Consider the following 24,634-nt stretch of genomic DNA (forward strand, 5'->3'; position numbering starts at 1 on the left):
ACTGAACCATGGAAAGCATTCTTGTATTTATTTATGTATTTATTTTGTCTGTGTGGCTGTAAAGAAAATGAAAAGTGCAGTTCAGTTCTTAGTGAGAACAAAATGTGCCAGCAACTGGCATTGCCCTTAATGCTGTTTTGGGCTTGTAGCAGCATGCTTCAATACAAACCACTCTGATTTGTTGAGCATGAAGAGGCTGGAGCCTATCCCAGCTACAATGACAATACTTCCCAAAGACATTTAGGTCATGTGGGCCCCCCATCCCGGGTAAAAAACAAACAAACAGCAAAAACGCTTCAAGCAGAAGCCAGAAAAATTCCTCACCATCTGAAGATGAAAGAAAAGTGCGTGTCGCTAAGTCAAGTAACTTTATTCAGTTTTTCCAAATGTACTATATGCTATATTTACATTTCTGTTTGTAACTGTAATCCTATTATACTGTAGATTTTTTTCCATGTGCACTCAAAGAGTAATGCTAACCCTTTCAGCACTTATCTGGAAGCTTTGTGACTAAATCTACATACACACCATGTAGGATATCATTTAAACAAAAACCCTGAATAACAGCCATTATAGTTTTTGTAGTTTTTAGGTAAAGTGAACCTCAGTTAGATTTAATTAATCTTGCTTGGTGCATTAAACAACTCACTGCCCCCTTTCTGCCACCCCCGGCCCCAGAAACAATGGGCTCTGCAATCTCTCTGTCAGAGGCCAACAGTGCCTTCTCTCTGGCTTTGTTCAAACAGCTGAGCAACAACAACAAGACGGGAAACATCTTTTTCTCCCCGTTCAGCATCTCTTCAGCCCTGGCTATGGTGATGCTGGGGGCCAGAGGCAACACAGCCACACAGATGTCAGAGGTACAGTACACACGCTCACACACAAACACTAAAATTATAGTGCAGAATAGTTATTGTAGTGGTACTCATTTAACACATGCAGGATGCTCTGGTGTTAATTTGAGCAGCTGCTGGAAACCACTGTGACCATTATAACTGTATAAATGACCCTGACTTGTCTCCAGTGTATCAGTGTGATATTATTATAGTCTGAAACCTAATGTGAGCGACTGAGCTGGTTAGACATGAGGGCACAGGGAGTCATACAAAAGTGATGATATTGGACCCTAAAAAGAAGCTAAATGAACTAAACTCAAGTCAACATGACAACATAAATGAGCAAAGTAACTCCAGAGTAATGTGGAAAAATAAACTGAGACTGAAACCAAACCAGTTTTCTGAGATTTATTGACAGAAAGTTAAAATCTTTCCAACGGGATCAATGCTGCACAAACAGTCTTCCTACTAACTTTGAGAAATACACAAAATAATAACAGCTCCATTGTGTGGATACAGTCTTTGTCTGTTCATCTGTAGGAAGCTGAGTTACCACAGTCATGTAGGGACCAGCCTGATATGAATGAAGACACAAAGTGAGCTTGAATACAGCTTACAATTTGTTGTTTTTCCCCATTTTCACACACTCAGAAAGTTTTAAAAGAAGGTTACAGTTACATACTGTTACTACAAAGAGGTTAGGAGAGTGAAACACATACTAAGAAAACCTTGTCGATCAATAAAATTAATTTCACTTTTGTTTGTTGAGAAACTAAAGTGATTTCTGTGTCTCCTTTAGGCTGTGACAAAGTAAGGTCTGTCTTTTGTTATTTGTGCCTTTTATTGGATAGTGAAGATGGAAACGCAGGGCTGTTGTGAGCACTTATTGCCGATGTCAGGCTAAGTGAATCCAGATAACAGAAAGGTTCCCTGGGTATGTTGAAGAAGTTGGGCACTCAGAGGAAACAAACGCTAACAAATGATCTAACAACAAAGAAAGAAAATCAAAAGTTAGTTTGATTTTCTTTCTTTCTTGTTAGATCCAGTCCAGTATTTTCCTTCTGAGTCCTTCTTTGAATCCACTAATGTGTTTTGTCCACAGTGCTTGCAAACTGGGGATTGTTGGGGTGATGTTCACAGCAGCTTTGCCAAACTTCTCACTGAACTCAACAGGACAGATGCTCGATTTACCTTCACTGTTGCTAACAGACTGTACAGAGAGAAGTCCTGCCCCTTTACTCAGGTCTGTTTCTTCTTCTTATGTAGAGTGTGATTCTTCATGAGCTCGTGTGTTTTGGAGTCAATGAGAGGCAGAGACAGAAATGCTGTGAGTTCTGTAGAGAAGGATGATGAGAGCAGCAGGTCAACATGTAAGCAAGTAAAGTAGAAACTCTCATTGTACTCCTCTGGCTCCTCAGATGGTTCTGACTGACCAGAATCTGTAAGTGTGTTAGTGATATGAGGCATGTGTGATCATGTGATTATAACTGTGTTTTCTTAATATGCCAGCCTGAAGTAAATCAGAATCAGTGATGTCAGAGACTTTGCTGGAGTGAATTTATAAATGTGTCGTCTGTGGTTTCAGGAATTCTTAATACAAAGCAAGAAACATTACAGCACAGAGCTGGAGTCTGTGGACTTCAAGAGCAGGTCTGAAGAGGTCAGGATTGATGTCAACAACTGGGTGCAGCAACACACACCAGGTGGATCACATTTACACATGTACACACAATCACTTCATCTAATGTCCAGTTCAAGTTCACATGTTTTTCATAAGCAGGACTCACTGCTCCTGCTAAGTCCCTCTAAGGGGAGGAGTGTGCACCTGTAAGGATACCATGAAAATACTGAATACATGTTTTTTTTTCCTTCTGGTGTTCAGAAGTGATGGTAGATGTACTTAAGATAGTTTTAAAGAGTGAAAAAGCTTTACAGACCTATGACCAGGGTTTGTCAAAGGGCTCCTTCCACCGTTATTCCTGATTTAACCCACAGTGGGTCAAGCTGTTTCAGCAGTGATCTCTGGATCCCAGAACCACCTTCCTCAGTGTCTGTACAGTCCTCTGTTTACTTGTTTCTTTTCAGCCAAACCCACTCACTGCTGCTTCTCATATATTTTTAATCTTCTTGTTTATGTATCTTCATTTGATATTTTATCTCAAAGTCGTCCTGTCCCAATGTCTTAGGTCAATATGAGTTTAGGCAGTTGAGTTTAATGAGTTCTGTGAAAGTTGGACTACAGCACAGCTTAAAATACCATCAGATTTTAATATTAACTCTTTCCTTCTATGAAAAGCATTTTTGGCTCCCTGCCTGTTTGTGCTGGCATAGCATTAATGGTAGTCTCATTCACTTCCAAGGTGGCTGCCAGGCACCAGAATACTTTGTTTACATCCAGATACAGATGTGTTGACCTTGACTGAAAGCTAAGCTCAAGTATATGCAGAGCATTGAGGGTGTGTATGAAGGAATTTATAGAGAGGAGCGCCATCTTGTGGAACAGCACATGAATGTAACTTTACCTGCTTACCTCGTTTATCTTATCTCGTGTAGAAAAAGCAGAATTTTGAAGTACTTCAATAATGAGTTGTTACATGTGTGCTGTAGTGATTAGCCAGAATTGCTCTGCATCCTTACTTGTTCTAAATATTCACATGTTGTGCTGATGAATAATATCTTCAGGTTTCACCAATAGTCAGAGAATATACTTCGATTAAACAGCATTTGTAAAACTCATCATGTTTCTCTAGCCTACAAAGGCTGAAAGAGTGTGGGGTCCATCATGTTTTCATAGATTTGTGGATGAAAACTTTGCTGCAGTCTTGGAGGCTTTACTTCTCAATGTTTACATTTGGTTTTACTTTGTTCACCAGGTAACATCACAGAGGTGGTGGATGAAGATGATTTGAATGAACTGACCAGGCTGGTGTTGTTCACTGCCACCCACTTCAGAGGCAGCTGGATTAAAGATTTCTCGTGGTCTGAAACTTATGATGCTCAATTTTGGCTCAAGAAGGTAAAAGTGCTCATAAAAACAGAACACTGACTATGAAACTATAACCTTGTAAAGTCTATATACCATTGCAGTTGTGGTTGGTCAACATGGACAGTTTCAAATCATGAGCAAATATACAAGTAATATCTGTGAGCCGAAGCTCAGATTTCAGACTGCTCTAAAGGATCGGTTTCAGTTTTTCTGCTCTTACCTCTGCGTGAGATGTCAGATATTGGCCTCTCCGCCTCTGTTAAAGAGGGACAGCCAATCAAAATGGCCTCAAGAGGGAGGAGCTTTAAAGATGAGGAGCTAAAATTATTAATGTGAGACTGCATTAAGGCCCAGTGTGAGATAAAAACTACTTTAATAAAAGTCATGAGAATACATCTGTGACTGGGAATAAGTATTCATGACACACAGCTTCAAAGGCAAATTTTTGTCTCTTTCATTTTCAGAGTCATTTAATTCATTTTTGCATCCAAGAAATATTTCAACGAATATATTAAAAAAATGTTTTTTTTAGGCCAAATGTAATTTCTTTTGTCTTCAGAATGACTCAAAGGCTGTGAAGATGATGAAACAGGAAGAAGACTTTGCGTGTACCTTCATCGAAGAAGCAAACTGCAAAGTAACCATCATATTTATCATATTGATATAAATCACTGCATAATCAGATTTCACTGAGAGACTGAGTGATTGCAATGTATGTGTATCAGTAGATTTATGTGCAGTAATGTTTGACACCCTCTGCTGGACAGATTCTAGAGATGCCTTACAGTGGGGAGGAAGTGAGCATGCTCATCTTTTTACCTGCAGAGATCGAGGATGATACAACAGGACTGGAGAAGGTAGAACACTTACACACTCGGGATGTTCCTGGTGACTCATTTCTTAGTCAACTACATAAAGAAAAAAAACTCAGACTAACCGAAAATGTCTAAAACTGACAAACACCCAGATATTAAGTGAAATTTGAAAACTGCTTGACGTCAAAAACTGTGTAAACAAAGTGATTTGAAACTTTTAATGACATTCTTGAATGAATCATGCTGCTTAACTGTGCAGGATCTCACATCGCACATTTACACTACACGTTATCCTTCAAACAGATGACAAAGAAGAAAAACATTTGAAATATATTAACTATGATATGAAAACATGTTTCTACTAAAGATGCTCATTCATTACTGAAATATGAAAAAGTAACAACTGAAAAATGAATAAACTGCGGCTGAAAAGTGTGGCACATTGTGCCATGCATATGTATGATGGATGTCGTTTGAGAATTCATGACAATCACTTCAATAAAAGTTTAAATTTAAAATATGAAAACAATAAATCATCCATCCATTTTCTTGTGCTTATCTGATGTTGGGTAGCAGGGACAGCAGCCGAAGCAGAGAAGTCCAAACATCCCTCTCTCCTCCAGCTTATCTGGTGAAATATCAAAGTGTTTCCAGTCTGGCTGATAGATATATTCTCTCCAGCAGGTCACAGTGTATGCCTGGTGGGAACACCTTACCCTGGAGGTGCCCCCTTAGCTGTCTCCTTTCAAGGAGTAGCAGCTCTACTCTGAGCCTTTTTTGAATAACTAAACTCCTTTCAGAGAAAGCGATTTTCCGTCGGTTGCCGGTGTCATGGCCCTGTGAAGTGGAATGGACTCATGCGCAGAACCAAAAGACCGGAGGCTTGAAATGATTTGCAAAAACTTTTATTTACAAGAATTCCTAACTTAGATACTCAAGACAAAAACAAGATTAAACTTTGTGCACAAGCGTGGTGTCTGTGAAGTGCTGGGCTTAGGCTAAGCATGGAACTGTCAGGTCACTAAACTGCTGAGGGCTGGAGTGGGGCAGGTGGAAACTGTGGCAGACCAGGGTCACTGAAACGAAGGACAGGATAATCAGAACGGTCCAAGGAGTTGTGAGAGTTTCCCAGTTTTATAAGCTGAGATGGCTTACGTGTTCGCAGGCGGGGATAAGCTGGAGGTGGAGGTGAGGCGAGGTCCGAGCGAGTACCGAGTCCTTTACAGGTGCGCAGGGAGGAAGGCTGGTGTGAATGGCAGTTTGCCTGAAAAGGATTAAGCAGCAGCTGACCGGAATCCAGAATCGTGACTATGGCAGGGTTTGGATGACGAGTCCAGGTGCCGATGAGGTTAGCAGACAATCTGGTGAAGACTCATTGTGTGGTTGCTCCTAAATACTGCAGAATAATTGCCCGCAGCTGAGGAACGGGGAGGGGCAAGAAGGGCTCCACCCAGAGGAGGAGAACTGATACTGTGGAAAGTTACTCACTCACCCAGACCATGACAGCCGGTCCTATTTTTTTCATCTTTAACCTCCTAGGACCTGGCGTCCACTAATGTGGACATCACATTTTGGGTTATTTAGACCAAAATACTCAATTTTGCTCTACAAGGGCCTGATATCGACTAACGAGGACATTATACTGCTACTGTTCTATCGACATTTTAAAAAAATATCCTCATATGTGGCTCTCATTTTCCTTAAAAACAAAAATTAGGTAAAAAAAAATAAAAATCTGGTAATTCTTTATTTTTACATTCATCGGGTCCCAATCAACCCAAATATCAAAGAGAAATTAAAAAATTCATGCTGTGGAAGAGTTCGAGTCTTAGGAGGTTAAGTAGCAATAATAGGTAATTAAATAAAATAATGTTAACAAAAAGGTCAGGCCAAGATTAACGAATTTATGGCATTTCTCAACAACAGTGCTCTATTTGGCGGCAGATGGCTGCATAACATTTAGGACACAAAAAAGTACAATTTATTGGTAAATTTACTTTATCAATAAAATGTAAACAGTAAAACTGATTAAATTACTAGTACATCTGATACTAACTAGTGACAATAGCAATGATTACTTGACTAGTTGTGCACATCCACCAATACACATAAACAACACACACACACACACAATCTCTAATAAGTGATATTGTTTCCATCCCAGCTGGAGAAGGAGCTGACCTATGAGAAATTTGTAGCTTGGACTCATCCAGGCCAGATGAGTACATGTTGTCTTGATGTGAGGCTGCCTCAGTTTACACTGGAGGAGACGTATGACCTGAACACAGTCCTGAGCAGCATGAGCATGGTGGACGTCTTTGATCACACAAAGAGTGACTTCTCTGGTGAGACATACGTTTGCAGTTTATTGATGTTTATGAACAGAGTGTAGAGCAACAATGCTCCAGCAGTGAAAGAGTTCTCCAAAAGACCATGGAGCTGCTTATTTCAGGAGATTGTTTGTTTTGTTTGATGATCATACTACCATAAATAGACATTTATTTATTCACTTCACATAAAATGTAATAAATAAATCATATAATACAAAAACCAATTATTCACATTTCAACTTTTAACTATTTAAATTTTCAGCTTTTTCCTTTTAAACAAATTTAAAGTGAAACAACACAAAACACTGCAAACCACAACACAATTAAATATAAATTAAAATATGAAAACAAAAAGAACATGCATATTCTTTGTCATATGGGCCTGCATGAATAAACTTTCTGAATCCTTTATCATCTGCAACTGAAAATAGTTGTGGATGATTACTATACCTTTCTAATGTGACGTTGTTGTCCCTGGCTCTCTTTCTCTGTCTCTCCCTCCCGCTCTGTTCCTGTGCTACTGAGTGTAACTACAGGAGCAGCTAACATTTGGAAATGGAAGCTTAAATACTGGAAACTCTGATAAGCTAATGCTGCTAATGGGCTGTGTTAAAATCAATATTTCATTCTCATTCTGTTGTTTGACACAATAACAAAAAATATATACTTGAGAACACATTGACGATTCAGCTGTGAATGTAGAGTTTGTCAGAGCACACAAATCCTGAGCATAGCAAAGTGGCCTACTTAGCATTAACTGCTCATGTGGTAGAAAGCAAGGCAAAACAGTATTAGCATTAGCTGCTAATGGCAGCCTACTTAGCATAAACTCCTCACATCGTTGTAAACCAAGGGAAAACGTATTAGCATTAGCTACTCTCATTGTTAGTAAGGGAAAACAGTGTTACCATTATCGGATAATGCTACGATATGAGCATTAGGTTGTAATGCGTATTTGCCTTAAATTAGACGTAGGCGCTAATTGCGGCCTATTTAGCATTAGCTGCTCCGATTGTTATAACCCAAGGGAAAACAGTGTTAGCATTAGCGCATAATGCTAATTCACATCAAAATAACATTAGCTGCTAACATCATCCTACGTAGCACTAGCTGCTCACATTGTTATAAGGCACAGGTTCCCAAAGTGTGGGGCCCGCCCCCTAGGGGGGCGCAGAGCCATTGCAGCCATTCAAGTACTATTGCATTAAAGGATAACAGCAGTGACCAAGCCTGCTCAGTTATTGTGGTCGAAATAGATCTCATGATTATGTAATGAAAAGAAAAAAAGAAAAAAAAGAGCGCTTGGACACTGCTAGCATAATGGACAGGTTTTTGACGGGGCTCCCACACAAACGCAAAGCAGGAGATGAAGCATCGCCAAATATGTTTCTAAACCAACTTCCTTCCAAGCCAAAGACAGGAAAATATGGTGAAGCATATCTTCCCTTTGGCTTCACCTGCACAAGTGCTAAGGTAGGCCTCCCCTGCAAAATTAGTTTCTCTGCGTCGGGAGCACACGCTGGGCTCTCCAAATCACGGACAAACAGTATCCCACATCCTTGATTTTTAGTTCACAAACACTTCTTGTAATAACTACTCCTGACATTTTGGACATGTTAGCTCTTTATGCAGTAAAGTTACAGTGGGATACAAAATGGTAAAAATGGCCTGTATTTGTATAGCGCTTTACTAGTCCCTAAGGACCCCAAAGCGCTTTACACATCCAGTCATCCGCCCATTCACACACAGGTGATGGCAAGCTACGTTGTAGCCACAGCCACCCTGGGGCGCACTGACAGAGGCGAGGCTGCCGGACACTGGCGCCACCTCTGACCACCACCAGTAGGCAACGGGTGAAGTGTAAAATAAACGTAAAATAATTACACCGTGACGCCTCTGCCTTTCTAAATGGAGAGACAGTAACTGCGTGTGTATATGTAAGCGTGTAAAAACTGCAGATAGATTAACAGTATTTTGTCTCTATCTGCCATTCTGCAGTTCATCTCATGTAAACATGTAAACATTAACGTGGCGCACAGCGTGACGTGAAAAGAGGCACATACCTTTGACGTTGCGTGACGAACTCTGTATTCCTCGTCCACACGTAAACGCAAAAAAGGAGTTTTAAATAATCTCCGTTTTCGGTGAATTACAACGCCGTTTACGTGTTGACGAAAATCCCAAACGCATAGAAACAGCTGCGTTTTCAAAAATACCCGTGTAGGTGTGGACGCAGCGTAAAAGAGTTAGTAGTATATTTTATTACTACCTGTAATTTATTGCCGTTTACTTGTATTTGCTTAATTGTTTATTAAATGTTTGAGGTGTGAAATAAACCGCAATGGAGTTTGTAAACAAAATATGGGTGCGTGTGTTTGGAGGATGTGTTTGTGCGGGGGGGACATTTTTCTTGTAAAAAAGGGGGGCCTGGCAAAAAAAGTTTGGGAACCACTGTTATAAGGAAAGGGAAAATAGTGTTAGCATTAGCTGCTCACATTGTTATAATGCAAGGGAAAATAATGTTAGCATTATCGGATAATGTTGACCTTGGCTCACTGGAAAAGTTCAGGACTCTGTTTGCAAAAGATTTAGGAGTGTTTCTCGATAGCTCTTTCTCATTTGAGAAACAAAGAAATTCTGTTATTAAAACCAGCTTTTTCCAGCTTTTTACACTGGTTACCAGTACGTCATAGAATCGACTTCTAGATTTTGTTGATTGTCTTTAAAGCTCTGAATGGATTAGCTCCATCTTATCTCTCTGACCTTTTAACAAACTATTTTTTGCAGTGGCACAAATCATTTGTGTGGCTTCTTATTTGATGCAGAACACCTGATTGTTCTGTAAATAGTTTGAAATGGTTGTATAAAAACTGCCTGAGGCCTCGGCTGCATTTTTAGGGAAATAGTTGTTGTTTGCAAAACTTGTGCATCATTTTTAAAATGTACAAAATGATTGGTTAAACATGTTTGTGGTTTTTCCAGTAAAAATGTGACTTTTTTCTCCTCTGATATTTTCTCCAATGACTGGAGATATGGTGTTGATGAATGTGTCAGAACTCATTCAAAGATATAACCCTCTGCAGTCTGGAGAAATGGCCATCATCCAGTCTGTCCTGTTTCCATCAATCACTGTCTGGTTGGCCTCAGTCATGAAGCATGACGGGGTCAGACAATAAGGTCTTTAGAGAGGCTCATCTGTGCTGTCTTTCCTCCATCCAGGACCTGTAAAGGTCCAGAATGAGAGACAAACACATCTCTACAGACCTTTCACATCATGGAGATAAACTGTTCACATTTCTTCCTTCAGGCAGACGATACACAGTCTTGTTAACAAAAAACAGACACCACAGACATTTCATTCCCCCGGGCTTTCACTTTGATGAACACTGTGAATGTTCATGTGTATGAGAGCCATGTAATGTCCATGTGTGCATGCTGACTGTGCTGGTCTGACCCCCTCTTCCTTTCAGGGTGGAGCCTGCTGGAGTCCGATGGTTGAGACCAGGTCTGAGGAAGCGTAAGTGTGTTTTTTAATGTGATTCATGAAAACAAAGCAGCACACATTCAACCATCTTCATCATTCTGATGTCAGGAGTCATCATCAAACTGTCAATCAATGAACAGATGATGGATCAATAACTGCAGCTGGATTGTGTTTGTTCTCTCCATCACAAAGCTCCAACTGTCTGACAACAACAGGAAGGAGCAGACCTGTGGAGCTGTGGGGGTGACAGCTGTCTGAGACGGAGCGTCTGCCTCTGCTGTGAGTCTCCTTCATGTTTCTCCACATGTATTATCTGTGTTTCCACCACTGGAGGGTGCTGTGGAGTATTGACGTGTGGGAACAGTAACCAATCACTGCAGTCTGAATGGTTCTCTTTGGTCATGTGACCATTTGACGTTTGATCAGTGTGTTCTTCAGTTTCAGGCCTGTTTCTGCTGACTGCTGCAGGTGAGCTGATGTTCCTACACTTGTCTGTCCTCATGATGACCTCTGACCTTTGGTGACCCTCAGTGACCTCTGTCCTCCTGTTACAGGTGTGTGTGTGCTGCTGCTGTCTGCTCTGACTGTTCCTGCAGGTGAGTTGATGATGAGGAAAAAACACTAATACATGAAAGAGGAGGAGGGAGGAAAGTCCTCCTTGATTAGAGAAGCACTCCTTAGAGGAGCTCTGACATGATGCAGCAGGACAGATGTTGTCAGTCTGCGTCACCTTTTAGATAATTTAGATAGATTTACATAAAGCACCTTGAGGTGACTGTTGTTGTGATTTGGTGCTATATAAATAAAATTGAATTGAATTTTAGATCCCCCTCATGTTTGGTCCTGAGCAGCCTGTTGGGGGTCATGCAGTGTAATGTTCTCAGAGCTTTTCTGCTCTCATTGACTGCTCAGAGTATTTGAACTAAAGCTCACACAGATACCTGCCTCACCTCCACAGCTGATCCAGGATCAGCAGTTGCAACCTTCCTACTGTGAGGGGACAGAGCTGACCACTGCTCCTCTGTGCTGTGTTTAATTGACCAACACTCCTCCTCTGCTTCTTCCTTCTTCAGATGGTCCTCCTCTTCTTCCCTGTGAGTCTGTGCTCAGACTCTTCTGCCATCTAGTGGTTCTCTGTCCGTACTGCATCTCCACTGGTCTGCTGCTGTCCATCTGCTGCAGCAGGAAGACACTGATCAAACTAGCCATCTCCATGGAGATGACCCAGCATCGCAGAGGTCAGGAACTGGATGAAGACTACGATGACATCACTGCTGATGTCAGCACTGAGCATGAACAACATTAGCTAATTGTTATTTACTAACTAATCTTAAAATGACTGTTCAGTACAGAAATGAAGCCCAACAATCATGTTTTACAGTCCCGTGGTCTCAGCCTCAGATACTCAACTAATCAAAGTGATGTCATGACAAAAATGAATGACCAACAAAACATTTTTTCTCCTTCATTTCTGTTAAACAATGCTGTATGTAACGTTTCTCGCGGTTAGTATCATGGTTGCTAGGCAACCTGAGCAGCACGACGAAGGCTAGACCGTCCCATTTCACAAGCCTCTCACTTCCGCACTTCTCGTACGCACCGTACGTAGTACGCGTAGTGCGTGTACTTCAAGCGTGCAGACCCTGAATTGGGACACAGCCTATGTTAGGCAGGTGCTTTCCAGGGATTATTTTTACGAGTTGGACCAATGGCCTGTAATGGTAAATGGCCTGTATTTATATAGCGCTTTAACAGTCCCTAAGGACCCCAAAGCGCTTTACATATCCAGTCATCCACCCATTCACACACTGGTGATGGCAAGCTACATTGTAGCCACAGCCACCCTGGGGCGCACTGACAGAGGCGAGGCTGCCGAACACTGGCGCCACCGGGCCCTCTGACCACCACTAGTAGGCAACGGGTGAAGTGTCTTGCCCAAGGACACAACAACCGAGACTGTCCAAGCCAGGGCTCGAACCGGCAACCTTCCGATTACAAGGCGAACTCCCAACTCTTGAGCCACGATTGATTAATGAAAACATTCTTGGCAAATGCTTTCGCTTTCGTCCAAGTTGGACCAAGAAGGAGGCAGCATGTTTGTTTTAAATGAGTTGTTCAAGCGACAATGACAATAAAGATATTCATTCATGTATTCTTTTAAATAGTGAGCTCTGTGCTCCACTACACACGCACTGCCTGAAAAGTGTCTGCGTAGGAGTTGAAACGCAGTTTTTGTATCGATAAACTGTTTTTTAGTGTAGAAACAATTAGCAGTGGTAGATTCTGTACTAAGTCAAAGTCATAATCCTTAAACTCTACTACAAAAAAATTCAGCATCAAATTACACTTACATATCTAAAGTAAAACCAGCGGATATCCAGATCCTCTGTGGGGACTCCTAAAGGAAAACTTAGTGAAGAGGCTCATATCTAAATACGCGGGTAGTGCATTCAAACACTTGCGTACACCCTGCACTACACTGCATACTTTCAGTATCCCTGTTTTTATTTGTTCTTACTTCTTATTTAAGGTGGACCTATTCTGCTTCCAGCACAATTTTTTATTCCAATATACTAGAGTAGTTTGGCATGACCGGCAGCTCAAAATAACCCTTCTTTAGCCTATACTGGGCTTTGGTGAACCGAATCGGTTCATCGGCTATCTATAAGAAAACCAATTAAACCCCTCCCCCTTCAAGCCAGCTTACTTTTGATTGGCTCCTGCTCGTAAGCTGGAGTGGGTGAAGCTTCTGTATCTGCATATCTCCTCTCTATTACATCATACAGAGAGTTGAAAAAACTGCAAAACTGAGTGTTTTTGGATCAGTCGGAAGACTGAACTTTAGGCCCTCAGGTGTTACATTACACACACCGACCTCTTTATCAGCAGGTTTAACACAGGAACAGGATAAATATGACAGAAAATAAAGAAGAACAGAATAGGTCTCTACTTTCTGTCCCTGCAAGTCATAAATAGATATTTTCACATTAATTAAAATTTAATAAACCTGTAAATATGCACATAGGAATCAAAACCACTGTAATGATGATGATTCCTCTTCGTTTTTAATTGGTAATTTAATTTGGTATCTGAAGAGGCGGTTCAGTGTTTTTATAGGGACAGGTATGTAGCTTGAACCAGTCCATACACCACAGGATTTATAGCTAACCCCATCCATCGCTCATCCCTTAAATAATCTCAAATATCAAATTGTGACTTTTGACGAGACTCAACTTTTCTCTCCTCCTATCATTGATTAGATGGTCAGCGGGGGCGGGACGGCAGTGGCAGCAGGTGGAAAGGTTCCCCTCTCGCTGTTATCATGAGTCAGATCTGCAGGAAGCGCACGGCCTCAGACAGGAAGCCCTTAGGACGCTTCCTGTCGTGGACCTCGGACCGGCCTGGGATCCCCGAGGACGGAGAGTCGGAGATGAAAGAGGACAGAGGACCGAGCTCAGGTTTGTATTGTTCAAAGCAGCACGAGATTTTAACTTAGATTTTTTTTTAATGGGTTTTTAGTTCAAGGTTACACTGAGGGAAGGTTGGTGGTTTGAGCCCTGACTGCTCCGGACTGCATGCCAAATATCCTCGGGATAGATGCTAACCCCAAGTTGCTCTCCGATTGCATCCATTGGAGTGTAAATGTCAGATAGAAAGCCTTTATGTGAAGAAAAAAAGCGCTCGGGTGAATGACGCGCTTTAAGTGCTCAACTAGAAAAGCTGTATACGAACCAGTCTGTTTAGGAGAAGCAACCATACAGAGACCTTAAACAACAGCAGAAATACACATTAGACAACCAATTCAGGACAGAAAGTGACTTAAAAGATAAAAAATGACAATTTAAAAGAGAGAAAGAGAGAAAAATCCTAGTATTTCAAACATGTCCTAGTTTTTAGAGAGGAACGCATAAAGAGGTTGCTTTATTTTTTTTAAAAAAGGTGAGTGAAATCAGAGGTTCAGAAACAAAATACAGAGCTCAAGAAAATAGAGTTTACTGTGGAAAATCAGGTTACAGTGACATGCTGAGGCCTGTGGGTGTGTATCGTGTGTTTCAGGCTTTGCAACGTCAGCAGAGAGCAAGCGGGACGTCGGCTGGGGTCGAGTGTGTGTTTTCCTGAAGAGACTCGGGAAGAAAGGCGACAGCAGGAGCCTCAGTTTGGCTCACTGTGATCTGACGGCTACAGACCTGCTGGAGCTTGGTACAAAAACACACATACCTGTCACACAAGACAGACACGGTATCTGTCAGATAACTGCATTAAAAATACTCCCAAAGGCACAAACACAACGGAGCCCAGCAGACAGCTAGTTGATGCAGCTTCATTTCAAGAGGCGGAGCATCTAAAATTAAGTCTGAATAAAGTAATGTGACTTCATTGTAAGGTGTCAGCTGGCAGACAGATGTTTTTCTTGCCGTTTCTTCTCAGCAACGTTGCTGCAGTTCCTCCCCCAGGTGGAAGAGATGGACATCTCCTGGAACGAGTTGATCGGTGGATCCCTGACGGCTCTGACGTCTCATCTGCAACACGTGGGCGAGGTCAGGACGCTGAGGCTCTGCAGCTGCAGGCTAAATAGCGAAGACGTTGTTGCTCTTGGTGGGATCTTCAGTGCAGACTCTGCTTTATTTATTCTTATTTATAGCTATAACAGAACAACCTCTTTATGCAATCAAGTTATTTTTTCTTGATTTCCTTCCTCACTACAGCTCCCATGAGGCTTTGCTGAATGGTTCACACTCTTGCCTTGACAAAAAAACTTTTGTCTGATCACATGTCGTTGGATTTTTCCATGTCTTGTGCAGGTGAAGCTCTCAGCCACATCCCTGCTCTGGAAGTTCTTGATTTGTCCTGGAACAGCGGCGTTGGGGGCGGTGGTCTACAAGGCCTGCTGGGGAACCTTCACCCATCACTGAGGGAGCTCCACCTGGTGGCCTGTCGGCTCACTGCGGCCGATGCTACAGTGCTGGGTAGTAACTTTAAATCTATGGAGCACATTTCGAGCTCCATAGTTTTATTCCTCAAGTAGAATAGAACAGAGTAGCTTTGCATCATTTACAATTCAAATAATCCTTCTTTATCTTACATTGGGTCGTGCTTCACCCCTACAGTTCATCCACTGAGCATAAGCCCTCAGTTTTACAGCTTTGATCATTCATTTTGATTTACTGGCTCACAGAGAAATTTCAAACTAACTCACAGAAAAAAATTCTGTCTTGAGCGGATAGCTTTAGCTAATTTATCTGAACTCTGTTTACTTTATGAGGTAACGATGACCATATAAGGAATATCCCCTCTCTGTGAGATGATAAAGACTCAAGGGTAAAAAGATGGGCTGAAGATTAGTTTACCTACACCGACCTCATTATTAGTTATATAGATATATATTATAGTTATATTATAGAACAGAACATAAGGAGTAGCAGTTTGGATCCATTTTAACAGTGCTGTCAGTTGGTGTTTTATTATTTTCTTGTCTGTTTTTTTGCTGTCTCTTCATTGATACATTTGTATGGATGAGGTTTTCCTGTTCATAAATCTCTCAGGAGGAATGGTGGCTGCTCTGCCCAGACTGAGAGCTGGACGTCTCTTGTAATGCTCAGCTCACACAGGAAGTGGACACTGGTGGCTTCAGGGAATTGGTCAGCTCTCTCTCTCACGCCACCTCCCTCACCACGCTTCGACTGCAGGCCTGCGGTCTAACGCCTGACAGCCTTGATGCTCTCGGTACAAAGATCTCTGGATTTTTCCTTTTTATTGCTACTTTTGTTTTATGTCCTTTAGGAGTCTCGGAGGGGTAAATTAAAAAAAACCCCACACCTCTGGTTGTCCTGCAGGTGGTTCACTCCGTTGCCTCCCCTCTGTGGGAGAGCTGGACCTGTCCTGTAACAAACTTCTAGCTGGTGGACTGAGCCGCCTCACCTTTCACCTGGCTCACGTCACACACCTGGAGAGACTCGACCTCCACCTGTGTTGCCTCATGCGAGATGATCTAGAGGCTCTGAGTGAGTTGCTACGAATCTCACACGCCGGACACTAATCGCATGCACGCTGCAGCAGTCATGTGACTCGTTGTTTTCCAGTCCAGGTGCTGCCCTCTCTCACTGCACTGACGGAGCTTGATGTGTCATCCAATAAGGAAGTGGGAGGTGTGGTCCACCCGCTGGTCTCCGCCCTCCCTGTGACACAAATGAGGCGGCTGCCATTCAACAGCTGCTACCTGAGCAACGAGTCCTGGGTAACACACACACACACACACACACACACACACACACACTTGTTTAGTTGTAGAAGTTTTCCTTCAAGTCATTCTCCCCGAATACCTCTTCCACCCTCTAGCCTGAAATGGTGAAAACTTTGTGTTTATGCATCAGCCCTGGCGGTGCCCTATCTGCGCACGGTGGATATTTCCTGGTGTAAAGTGGTTGGCGGTCACTTGGCGCTCCTACTGGATGCTCTGCAGCCATCAGTCGTCAGCGAGCTCCATCTTTGCAGCTACGAGTTCACCACTGATGACATGCAACATCTGGGTAACTAACACACAATGACATTATACTTTTTCTTTTTAGTCTGTAGTGGATCATTAGGCTACATAAATGTATATTAAGACAAGTAAAGCCTGAAGGAAATTAATATTTCTTTCATTTATTTTATGCTGCCAGCATCTGTAGCTGTCGTATAAAACAAAACAATGAAACTATTGGGTGTTATTTTTGTCTCCATCAGAAACATTGTGAACAAAACAGTAAAGTGAACAGACAAAGTGATCAGTTATCAATGGGTCCTCTTCCTCTGTGCAGCTGCCGTGTGCAGACGGGGCTGTCTCTCCTCACTTCGTGCACTGGATCTGTCCTACAACAGCTTGGTCGGAGACGACGGTTGGTGCAGTCTGTTTGCAGCAGGTGGTCTGGGCTCTCTGGAAGACGTGGATGTCAGTTTGCGACCTTTAACCTCTGCTCCGTGCTCAGCCTGGCTGCCCGCTCTGCTCCAAGCTCTGCCTCAAATGCCGGCGCTGGCTCGACTGGCCATGCAGAGGTGGACAGCTGACTGTCAGGAGAGAGAGCAGCTGAGGTACTGTCTGAAGAAGAGGAGCGTCCTGCTGGAATGGGATCCAGATTTACAAGACACATCATCAGCATGTAAAGGGAACAGTCAGGAGAGCCTAGAAGAGAGTCAGCCTGAGGAGTAGGGAGCAGAAAGCCTGAGTTATCCGATCTCAAATTAAAAATCATCACAGAGAGATTTCAAAAGAGCACTAGGGAAGAAAAACGCAATCAGCTCTGAAAAACCTTCTGATTACAAGTAAATTTGTCCAAACATTTGTACACTGTGTTTACAGTATCGTTTAATACTCTTCTTTTGTTCTTGAGCATGTTTGGAGTCTTTATTCCGCGGGGTTTATCCCTGTGTCTGTTTCCCTCTTTAGTTTGATATTCGCACCGGATGTGTCCCATTTTATTTTGGCGGTCAACTGTCAGAAACATGTTTCATGTTTAGTTTTACGTCCCTCTCCTCTCTCATTGTCATTGATCATCTGCACCTGTTTTGTTGGCTTTCTGTGTTTAAATGGTGGTGTCTTCTGTTTATGAAGGACAGTGGAATTAATTTGCTTTTTAATCTCATGAACTTTATCATTCTGCATTTGGCTCCTCATTTCATGGACTTTGTAATTCTGCAGTCAGACAACAGCCTAAATAAAGATTCACCTTTGTTACATCTCCCACTCATTTTCAATTGTGCAAAAACTGCGTTCAGCCATTACAAAAATACTTAAGACTTTGTTGTTACAATTTTTCAACAATTCATGATGAACATTCATGCCACAACAACTCAGCTGACAGACGGGTTTAATGGTTTTTGTTGCAGTTTGATTACAATCGGGACATCGGAACAGAATCAGAGATACTGATTAGATACAATGTAGCTTGCTTCAAAACAATGCTCAGGCTCTGGAACCAGTTTCCCAGATAGGGTCTGTGCAGCGGGGAGTGGTTTGTGGCGCAGCTGCAGGGGAGGCGGACAGACTGCAGCTCCATCAGTTCATCACGCCTCCCCTGCATAAGACGTGTCGGGACCTGAGGTGGTTGTTGTGTGTGGGGTTGCAGCTGAAAAGCAACCGAGTATTGTGCGAACAAGCAACAGAATAAAGAACTGTTAGAGCGAACTATGTGGTCGCGTAGGGGATTCGCTTGACACAGTGCGAGACTTTCTCGAATGGTCTAACTCCAGCATGGATGAGCTGATGTGTTTTTAAGTGACTAATTTGATGACTAATTTGATTAAAAGACTTCCCACACTGATCACAGCTAAAGGGTCTGTCCCCACTGTAAATTTGTTGTCGTCTTTTTGGCTGCTTCATGGTGGTAATTTTCTTTCCACAGGGATAAACTGTGTGGTTTCTCTGTTTACGGGGGCTGAGTGACTTCTGTTGGTGTCATCAGAGCACCGAGGTATCAGCTGGGTTACACCCCTTTGCTCCTGTAGTGACAAAAGCCGTGAGTTACGGAACAATAGTAATAGTAATGATAGAATAGTTACATTTATTTCTTGCATTTCCACAACACTCTATCCCAGTGGTTCCCAAACTTTTTTTTGCCAGGCCCCCCTTTTTTTACAAGAAAAATGTTCGCGCCCCCCCCCCACCCCACCCCCCCCCCCCACAAACACATCCTCCAAACACACGCACCCATATTTTGTTTACAAACTCCATTGCGGTTTATTTCACACCTCAAACATTTAGTAAACAATTAAGCAAATGCAAGTAAACGGCAATAAATTACAGGTGGTAATAAAATATACTACTAACTCTTTTACGCTGCGTCCACACCTACACGGGTATTTTTGAAAACTCAGCTGTTTCTATGCGTTTGGGCTTTTCGTCAACACGTAAACGGCGTTGCGATTCACCGAAAACGGAGATTATTTAAAACTCCTTTTTTGCGTTTACGTGTGGACGAGGATTACAGAGTTCGTCACGCAACGTCAAAGGTATGTGCCTCTTTTCACATCACGCTGTGCGCCACGTTATTGTTTACATGAGATGAATTGCAGAATGGCAGATAGAGACAAAATACTTTATTACACGTAAAATACTTTATTTTACGTGTAGTTTTTTTTTTCCTGTGTAATAATATTCAACATTGCTATCAATACATTTTTCAAAAAATGTCTCTCTGTGCAAAATGGGTTTAAACACATAAACAGCTGTGGGATACTGTTTGTCTGTGATTTGAACCGGGGGAACAAATTACGGCAGGATCAGCCTGATATTATTTGTATCCCGCTGTAACTTTACTGCATAAAGAGCTAACATGTCCAAAATGTCAGGAGTAGTTAGTTATTACAAGAAGTGTTTGTGAACTAAAAATCAAGAATGTGGGATACTGTTTGTCCGTGATTTGGAGAGCTCAGCGCGTGCTCCCGACGCAGGGAATCTAATTTTGCAGGGGAGACCTACCTTGGCACTTGTGCAGGTGAAGCCAAAGGGAAGATATGCTTCACCATATTTTCCTGTCTTTGGCTTGGAAGGAAGTTGGTTTGGAAACATATTTGGCGATGCTTCATCTCCTGCTTTGCGTTTATGTGGGAGCCCCGTCAAAAACCTGTCCACAGTATCCAAGCGCTCTTTTTTTTTTTTTTCTTTTCATACCGCGCCCCCCCTGCAATGGCTCTGCGCCCCCCCTAGGGGTGGGCCCCACACTTTGGGAACCTCTGCTCTATCCATAGTCACATACTGTGTATGCTACTGTTGGATATAGTGTATTATCTTATGTATTTTGTAGTTGTTTATATTTTATTTCTATTTTTGTATTTTCTTCTGCTGTCTCTACCTGAGCTGAGTTAATGTACAAATTTTCCTGCCATCGATCAATAAAGTCTCATCTTCTCATTGACTGCATTTCTGATGGAGATGAGACGTCATGCAGCACAGAGGTGAGAGCCGTGACATCATGGTGCTGTGACAACAACCTGGTGCTTAACATCAGCAAAACCAAGGAGCTTATTGTGGGTTACAGGAGACTAGTGTCACCCTTTTTAACTGAGTAGTCAAAAAAATCAGTCAAATCCACAGTAATCTGTCATACAAAGTCAAGAAAAAAAACAATATTTCAGAATCTACTCTTGTTGGGTTCAGTTAGGATCGTAAGGAGACTGGCAGTGGTAACTTAAAGAAGGAAAAACCCTCCACTCAGAATGAGACACTGACAACAACTTAAAGGGAAAAAAGTGATTTGAGTGTATTCAACATTTAAATGGTCCAAAACATAGGCATGAACAAAACATTTAAATCATTTCAAACATGTAAATCTCAACAATGTACAATATATCGCTTAAAGTGTCCATAAATGTATTAGGTAGGCTGTCCATTTCAGTTCAGTGCACTTAGTATTCAGTGTTCTTAGTAAGTGTTAATTGTCTTTAGTCACTGGTTTGCTTTTTGATGCATCAGTTTTTTGTGTTAAGTGGAATCACATCTGACCCAAAAAGGAAAAAAGTAACAACATAAAGCGTCCTGAGATCTCAGTAAAAACGTTAATCCTTAAAAACATTGCAAATCGTTGTATCCTACCACCCTCCAAGGAAACAGGTGGCCTTCAGATTGAGAACGTCCTTTCTAGGCACCTCCAGTGGCATCCAGTCCTTCGATGGCACCGCTCAGTCCTTGCAGCAGATTTCTACCACATAAAAAAAAACAGCCTGCACACAACGTGCAGGGCAATCACTTCACTTGTAAAATAAAACACGTATTTCTCTAGTGTTAACCCCTTTTTTTTTTTGTCTTCACACATCTATACAGTTCTTATTGGCCAATAACAATTTATCAACGACAAAAATACATTTCACTGCAAATCATGAAGCATGAAAAGTGCCTCACGTGGTGTATTAGCTAAAACTTCCCATGTAAGCGCGTTAGCCCAGGGAGCACATGTAGGTACGCTAGCATACCTTCCACAGGTTAACATAGCGAAGGAAGCTAAGGAATCGTTAGCATGACAAACATATCCTGACTGGTTTTATACTCAGAAACTGGACTGTGAATCACAACTTAAACTGCAACTGTGAGACTTACCAGGATATTCTTCAAAGAAAACATTAATTCCATAGCGCAACACGTTACAGGACTGAATCTTCACACAGCTTTGCGCATCTAGCTCCGTGCAGGCGGATGCAGTGAAAGAAAGTCACCACGCACAGCGCTATCTCAACCCATTTGAGAGATTCAAAGAACTGGCTACAGGTATGATTGAAAGTTTGACAACACGGACTTCAACCCCGGCGCTGAAGCTAAAACACTGTTTATGCATCTGTGATTTATTAGTGATCGCTCACTTGTGTGCACGTGCATGTAGGTGAACACTCACCGCATGACGTCACACAGCACAGTTCCTTTCTGCTTTGATCTAGCGGTACGTGCCTTTGATCTTGCAGCACGTGACCTCCACCTGAAGCCATAAATAGGGGTGTCGTACGTTAAATGTACAGACCGCGATCTTCCCTTTCTGAAAGCTTTCTGAAAACGGATTTCCAACGTAATTGTAGCGAAGCTAAGTCATTGACAATGTCTTTATCCAGTGTTAGAAACCCTACCCTCATTAATTCAGAGGATATTTTACCTGCTATCAGCGGGTGTTTCGATAGGCTCTCTGGATTACAGTGGGGCTTGATAGAAAATGGGATCTGGGACTCCGATGTCCAAGTAGCACTGGCTGATATGATTACTGATGTCATACAGTCAGTTAGCGCAAGCACCATAAAAACTTCAATTCTAGGAGGTCAGGACCAATTAAATGATGCGTCATTCCAGACAAGCCTTAGCATAGCCGTGACAAAAATAAGCCCCATATTGGGAAACTCTCTCTCAACCAGCTTTGCTGCCGCTCTTAATGTCACCCATGAGGAGTGTGACAGCGCTGTGGAGCTGACACAGATGGTTGAGGAGGAGATCTCGAATAAAGTCAACTCGGGTTGGGTTCTAGTCCCAGAAAACCCTGAATCTATTTATGTCACCAGAAAAATAACAAACATAAAAAACCTCAGATGCATGGTTTCTCATGCTTTCTCATATCTGAAGAGATATAAAGGTAAGCTGAGCTGCCTGTGCATGAAGACTTTACCCAGCTCCTTTAGTTCAAGCGTTGAGAGTCTTGAATCCAAGCTCTCTGAGATGGGAACAATTAAAAAAATAAGTATGGATCTCATGAGGTGGAGTACAGACAGAGCAATAAGTAAAGATGACGAGGACTGTCACATAGAACTGCAACCCATGGAGGAAAAAGAAAGTGATGAGTTTGCAGAAGCTGAGGAGAAAGCTCGAAATGATATTGAAACAATCCTCAACAGTCTGAATTATTTACATGATGAAGATGATGCAGATAAAGCTGCAGCTGACATTGTAAATGTGTTAATTGCTAACATTCAGTATCCTGATGCAGAAGATATCACATTAAGTGAGAAGTGTAGCTCACCCAAGCCTGCTTTTGATGTGGACCTGGTGATCAAAAAGGTGAAAGACTTTTTTGCATCATGCGCCCTAATCATAAAACCAGATGAAGTAAAACAACACTTCTTCAGGTTTGCTAAAAAGGAATTTGAAAAAATGAACAGTGAGCTGAAAGATCAGGTGAAGAAAAGCAAAGGATATTTGACCTTTCAGAGACAACAGGCAAACTCCGCTGAGAGTGAGAGAGCTGACTCCAGGAAAAGCGTACACATGAATCCCTCAGAAGTTCCCAGAAAATCACCAACCTTAGAAACCACAGTTAAAAGTTCTTCTCCACTCAAATTTAGAACAGTCATGCCGGTTATGGATAAACTGTTTAGTAAATTAACACAGGCAGGACACCTTGACCTGACAAGTAAGGAAATCGAGATGTTTTCAAGGGAGTTGACAGATAAAGTGTACGACCATGTTGAGTCAACATATCCAGCTCCCATGATGCAAATGGGTAAAAGTCTCTCAGAGTCTGACATGTCTAAGACTTCACAGGGTGACTGTAACGTACCCTCTGCTCCTAAGGTGCCATATGTGCTCGTAGAAGATTCAGTGGAAAGGTTCTTACAAAACCTTCTTTTCTGGTTGGAGAATGAAACTTTAACCCAAACTATTATAAATGACAAAATTTCTGGTGCCGTGGAAGATATAGTAAGAGTGCTGACCCCATCAAAGGAAGAAGTTATGATTGGACCAGATGCTGGTGAAACAAGTGACAGACTGTTTACATCACAGTCAAGTCCAGTTACTGATCTCACCAATCAACCAGTCTGTGTGAGTGCAGAACACCCGGACCTGGTTTCAAATACAAGCAATGATCAGGCATCAGTGTCTCACTCTGAACCCACAGAGGGTCAAAGTCAGCCAGCAACCTCTGAAAAAACAGAGGAAGAACTGTCAGAAACATTAGTGTCACCTGATGATAGGCTAATTGCCAATCAATTTAGCACTCTTCTAGTCATGAGAATCGCACGCAAATTGCCCAAAAACATCAAACATCTTCTGGATACAGAAAAAATAGACTTTGCTACCAACCATCTGACAGAGTTGGTACTTTCTGAAGTGAGACGCACCAAATCCCTGGAAATTCTTAAAATAACAGCGTTAAATTAGTCAAGGCCACAGCTAAAGCCTTATCAAGGAGTTTGGATCTTCAGAGAAGTTCTTCGATGTAATAATATCAGAAGATTCATCTTTTTACGACACTATTCTGAATCACCTAACAATCAATCTCGGTGTCTTCATGAATCCTCCAAAGAAATCCAAACTCGCCAGGTTTTTTTCAGCAGTGTTAAAAGCTTTTAAGAAGCCGTTCAGCCGCTGCTTTAAAGGCAGTACAGATGACTAAATTGTCATCTTGATTTTTTTCAAATACCTCTTTTAAAATCTTAAAGCAGTCTGGCCTCAGAGTTAACATCTGAGGTATATTTTATTTTAAAACTATTTCATTCGACTTTAATTAGACTGAGAAATATTCTTCATCGTGTCTCCTCATTATCGTTACCATCACCCCCACCGGCCGCGGCAGATGGCCGTCCCTTCTGAGCCTGGTTCTGCCGGAGGTTTCTGCCTGTTACAGGTAGTTTTTCCTCCCCACTGTCGCCAAGTGCTTGCTCATAAGGGATTATTAATTAATTGGGGTTTTCTTGCTGCTACTGTAGGGTCTCTATCTTACAGTATAAAGCAACTTCAG

At 42.0% G+C, this 24,634-nt stretch overlaps 1 protein-coding gene and 1 long non-coding RNA gene across 7 annotated transcripts; one reads left to right on the forward strand and one right to left on the reverse strand.

Annotated features, from left to right (window-relative positions):
- Positions 1–35: 35 nt before the first annotated feature.
- Positions 36–18,164, forward strand: LOC109200721 (leukocyte elastase inhibitor). 6 transcript variants are annotated; one of them, XM_019356316.2, is made up of 13 exons: positions 43–344; positions 679–860; positions 1,939–2,079; positions 2,422–2,539; positions 3,710–3,852; positions 4,382–4,459; positions 4,590–4,679; positions 6,802–6,982; positions 10,438–10,484; positions 10,644–10,730; positions 10,890–10,919; positions 11,006–11,047; positions 11,525–11,730. In XM_019356316.2, exons 2-9 carry the CDS (start codon positions 684–686, stop codon positions 10,464–10,466), a joined length of 957 nt encoding a protein of 318 aa, XP_019211861.1. In that variant the 5' UTR covers positions 43–344; positions 679–683; the 3' UTR covers positions 10,467–10,484; positions 10,644–10,730; positions 10,890–10,919; positions 11,006–11,047; positions 11,525–11,730. The 6 variants fall into 6 exon arrangements, with proteins under 6 accessions (XP_019211860.1, XP_019211862.1, XP_019211861.1 ...); XM_025905047.1 differs by lacking the exons at positions 43–344; positions 679–860; positions 1,939–2,079; ... (5 more) ...; positions 10,438–10,484; positions 10,644–10,730 and adding exons at positions 13,712–13,909; positions 14,508–14,651; positions 14,880–15,047; ... (4 more) ...; positions 16,788–16,978; positions 17,249–18,164 and having other exon boundaries at positions 10,774–10,919; positions 11,525–11,689; XM_025905046.1 differs by lacking the exons at positions 43–344; positions 679–860; positions 1,939–2,079; ... (5 more) ...; positions 10,438–10,484; positions 10,644–10,730 and adding exons at positions 13,712–13,909; positions 14,508–14,651; positions 14,880–15,047; ... (4 more) ...; positions 16,823–16,978; positions 17,249–18,164 and having other exon boundaries at positions 10,774–10,919; positions 11,525–11,689.
- Positions 5,527–5,985, reverse strand: LOC109200723 (uncharacterized). Its single transcript, XR_002060866.1, has 2 exons — positions 5,793–5,985; positions 5,527–5,713 (listed from the first exon to the last, which is right to left on the reverse strand). It is a non-coding gene; the product is annotated as an uncharacterized LOC109200723 (long non-coding RNA).
- Positions 18,165–24,634: the final 6,470 nt, after the last annotated feature.

This window comes from Oreochromis niloticus, unplaced genomic scaffold, assembly GCF_001858045.2.
Source record: "Oreochromis niloticus isolate F11D_XX unplaced genomic scaffold, O_niloticus_UMD_NMBU tig00008269_pilon, whole genome shotgun sequence".
NCBI classification, from domain to species: domain Eukaryota; kingdom Metazoa; phylum Chordata; class Actinopteri; order Cichliformes; family Cichlidae; genus Oreochromis; species Oreochromis niloticus.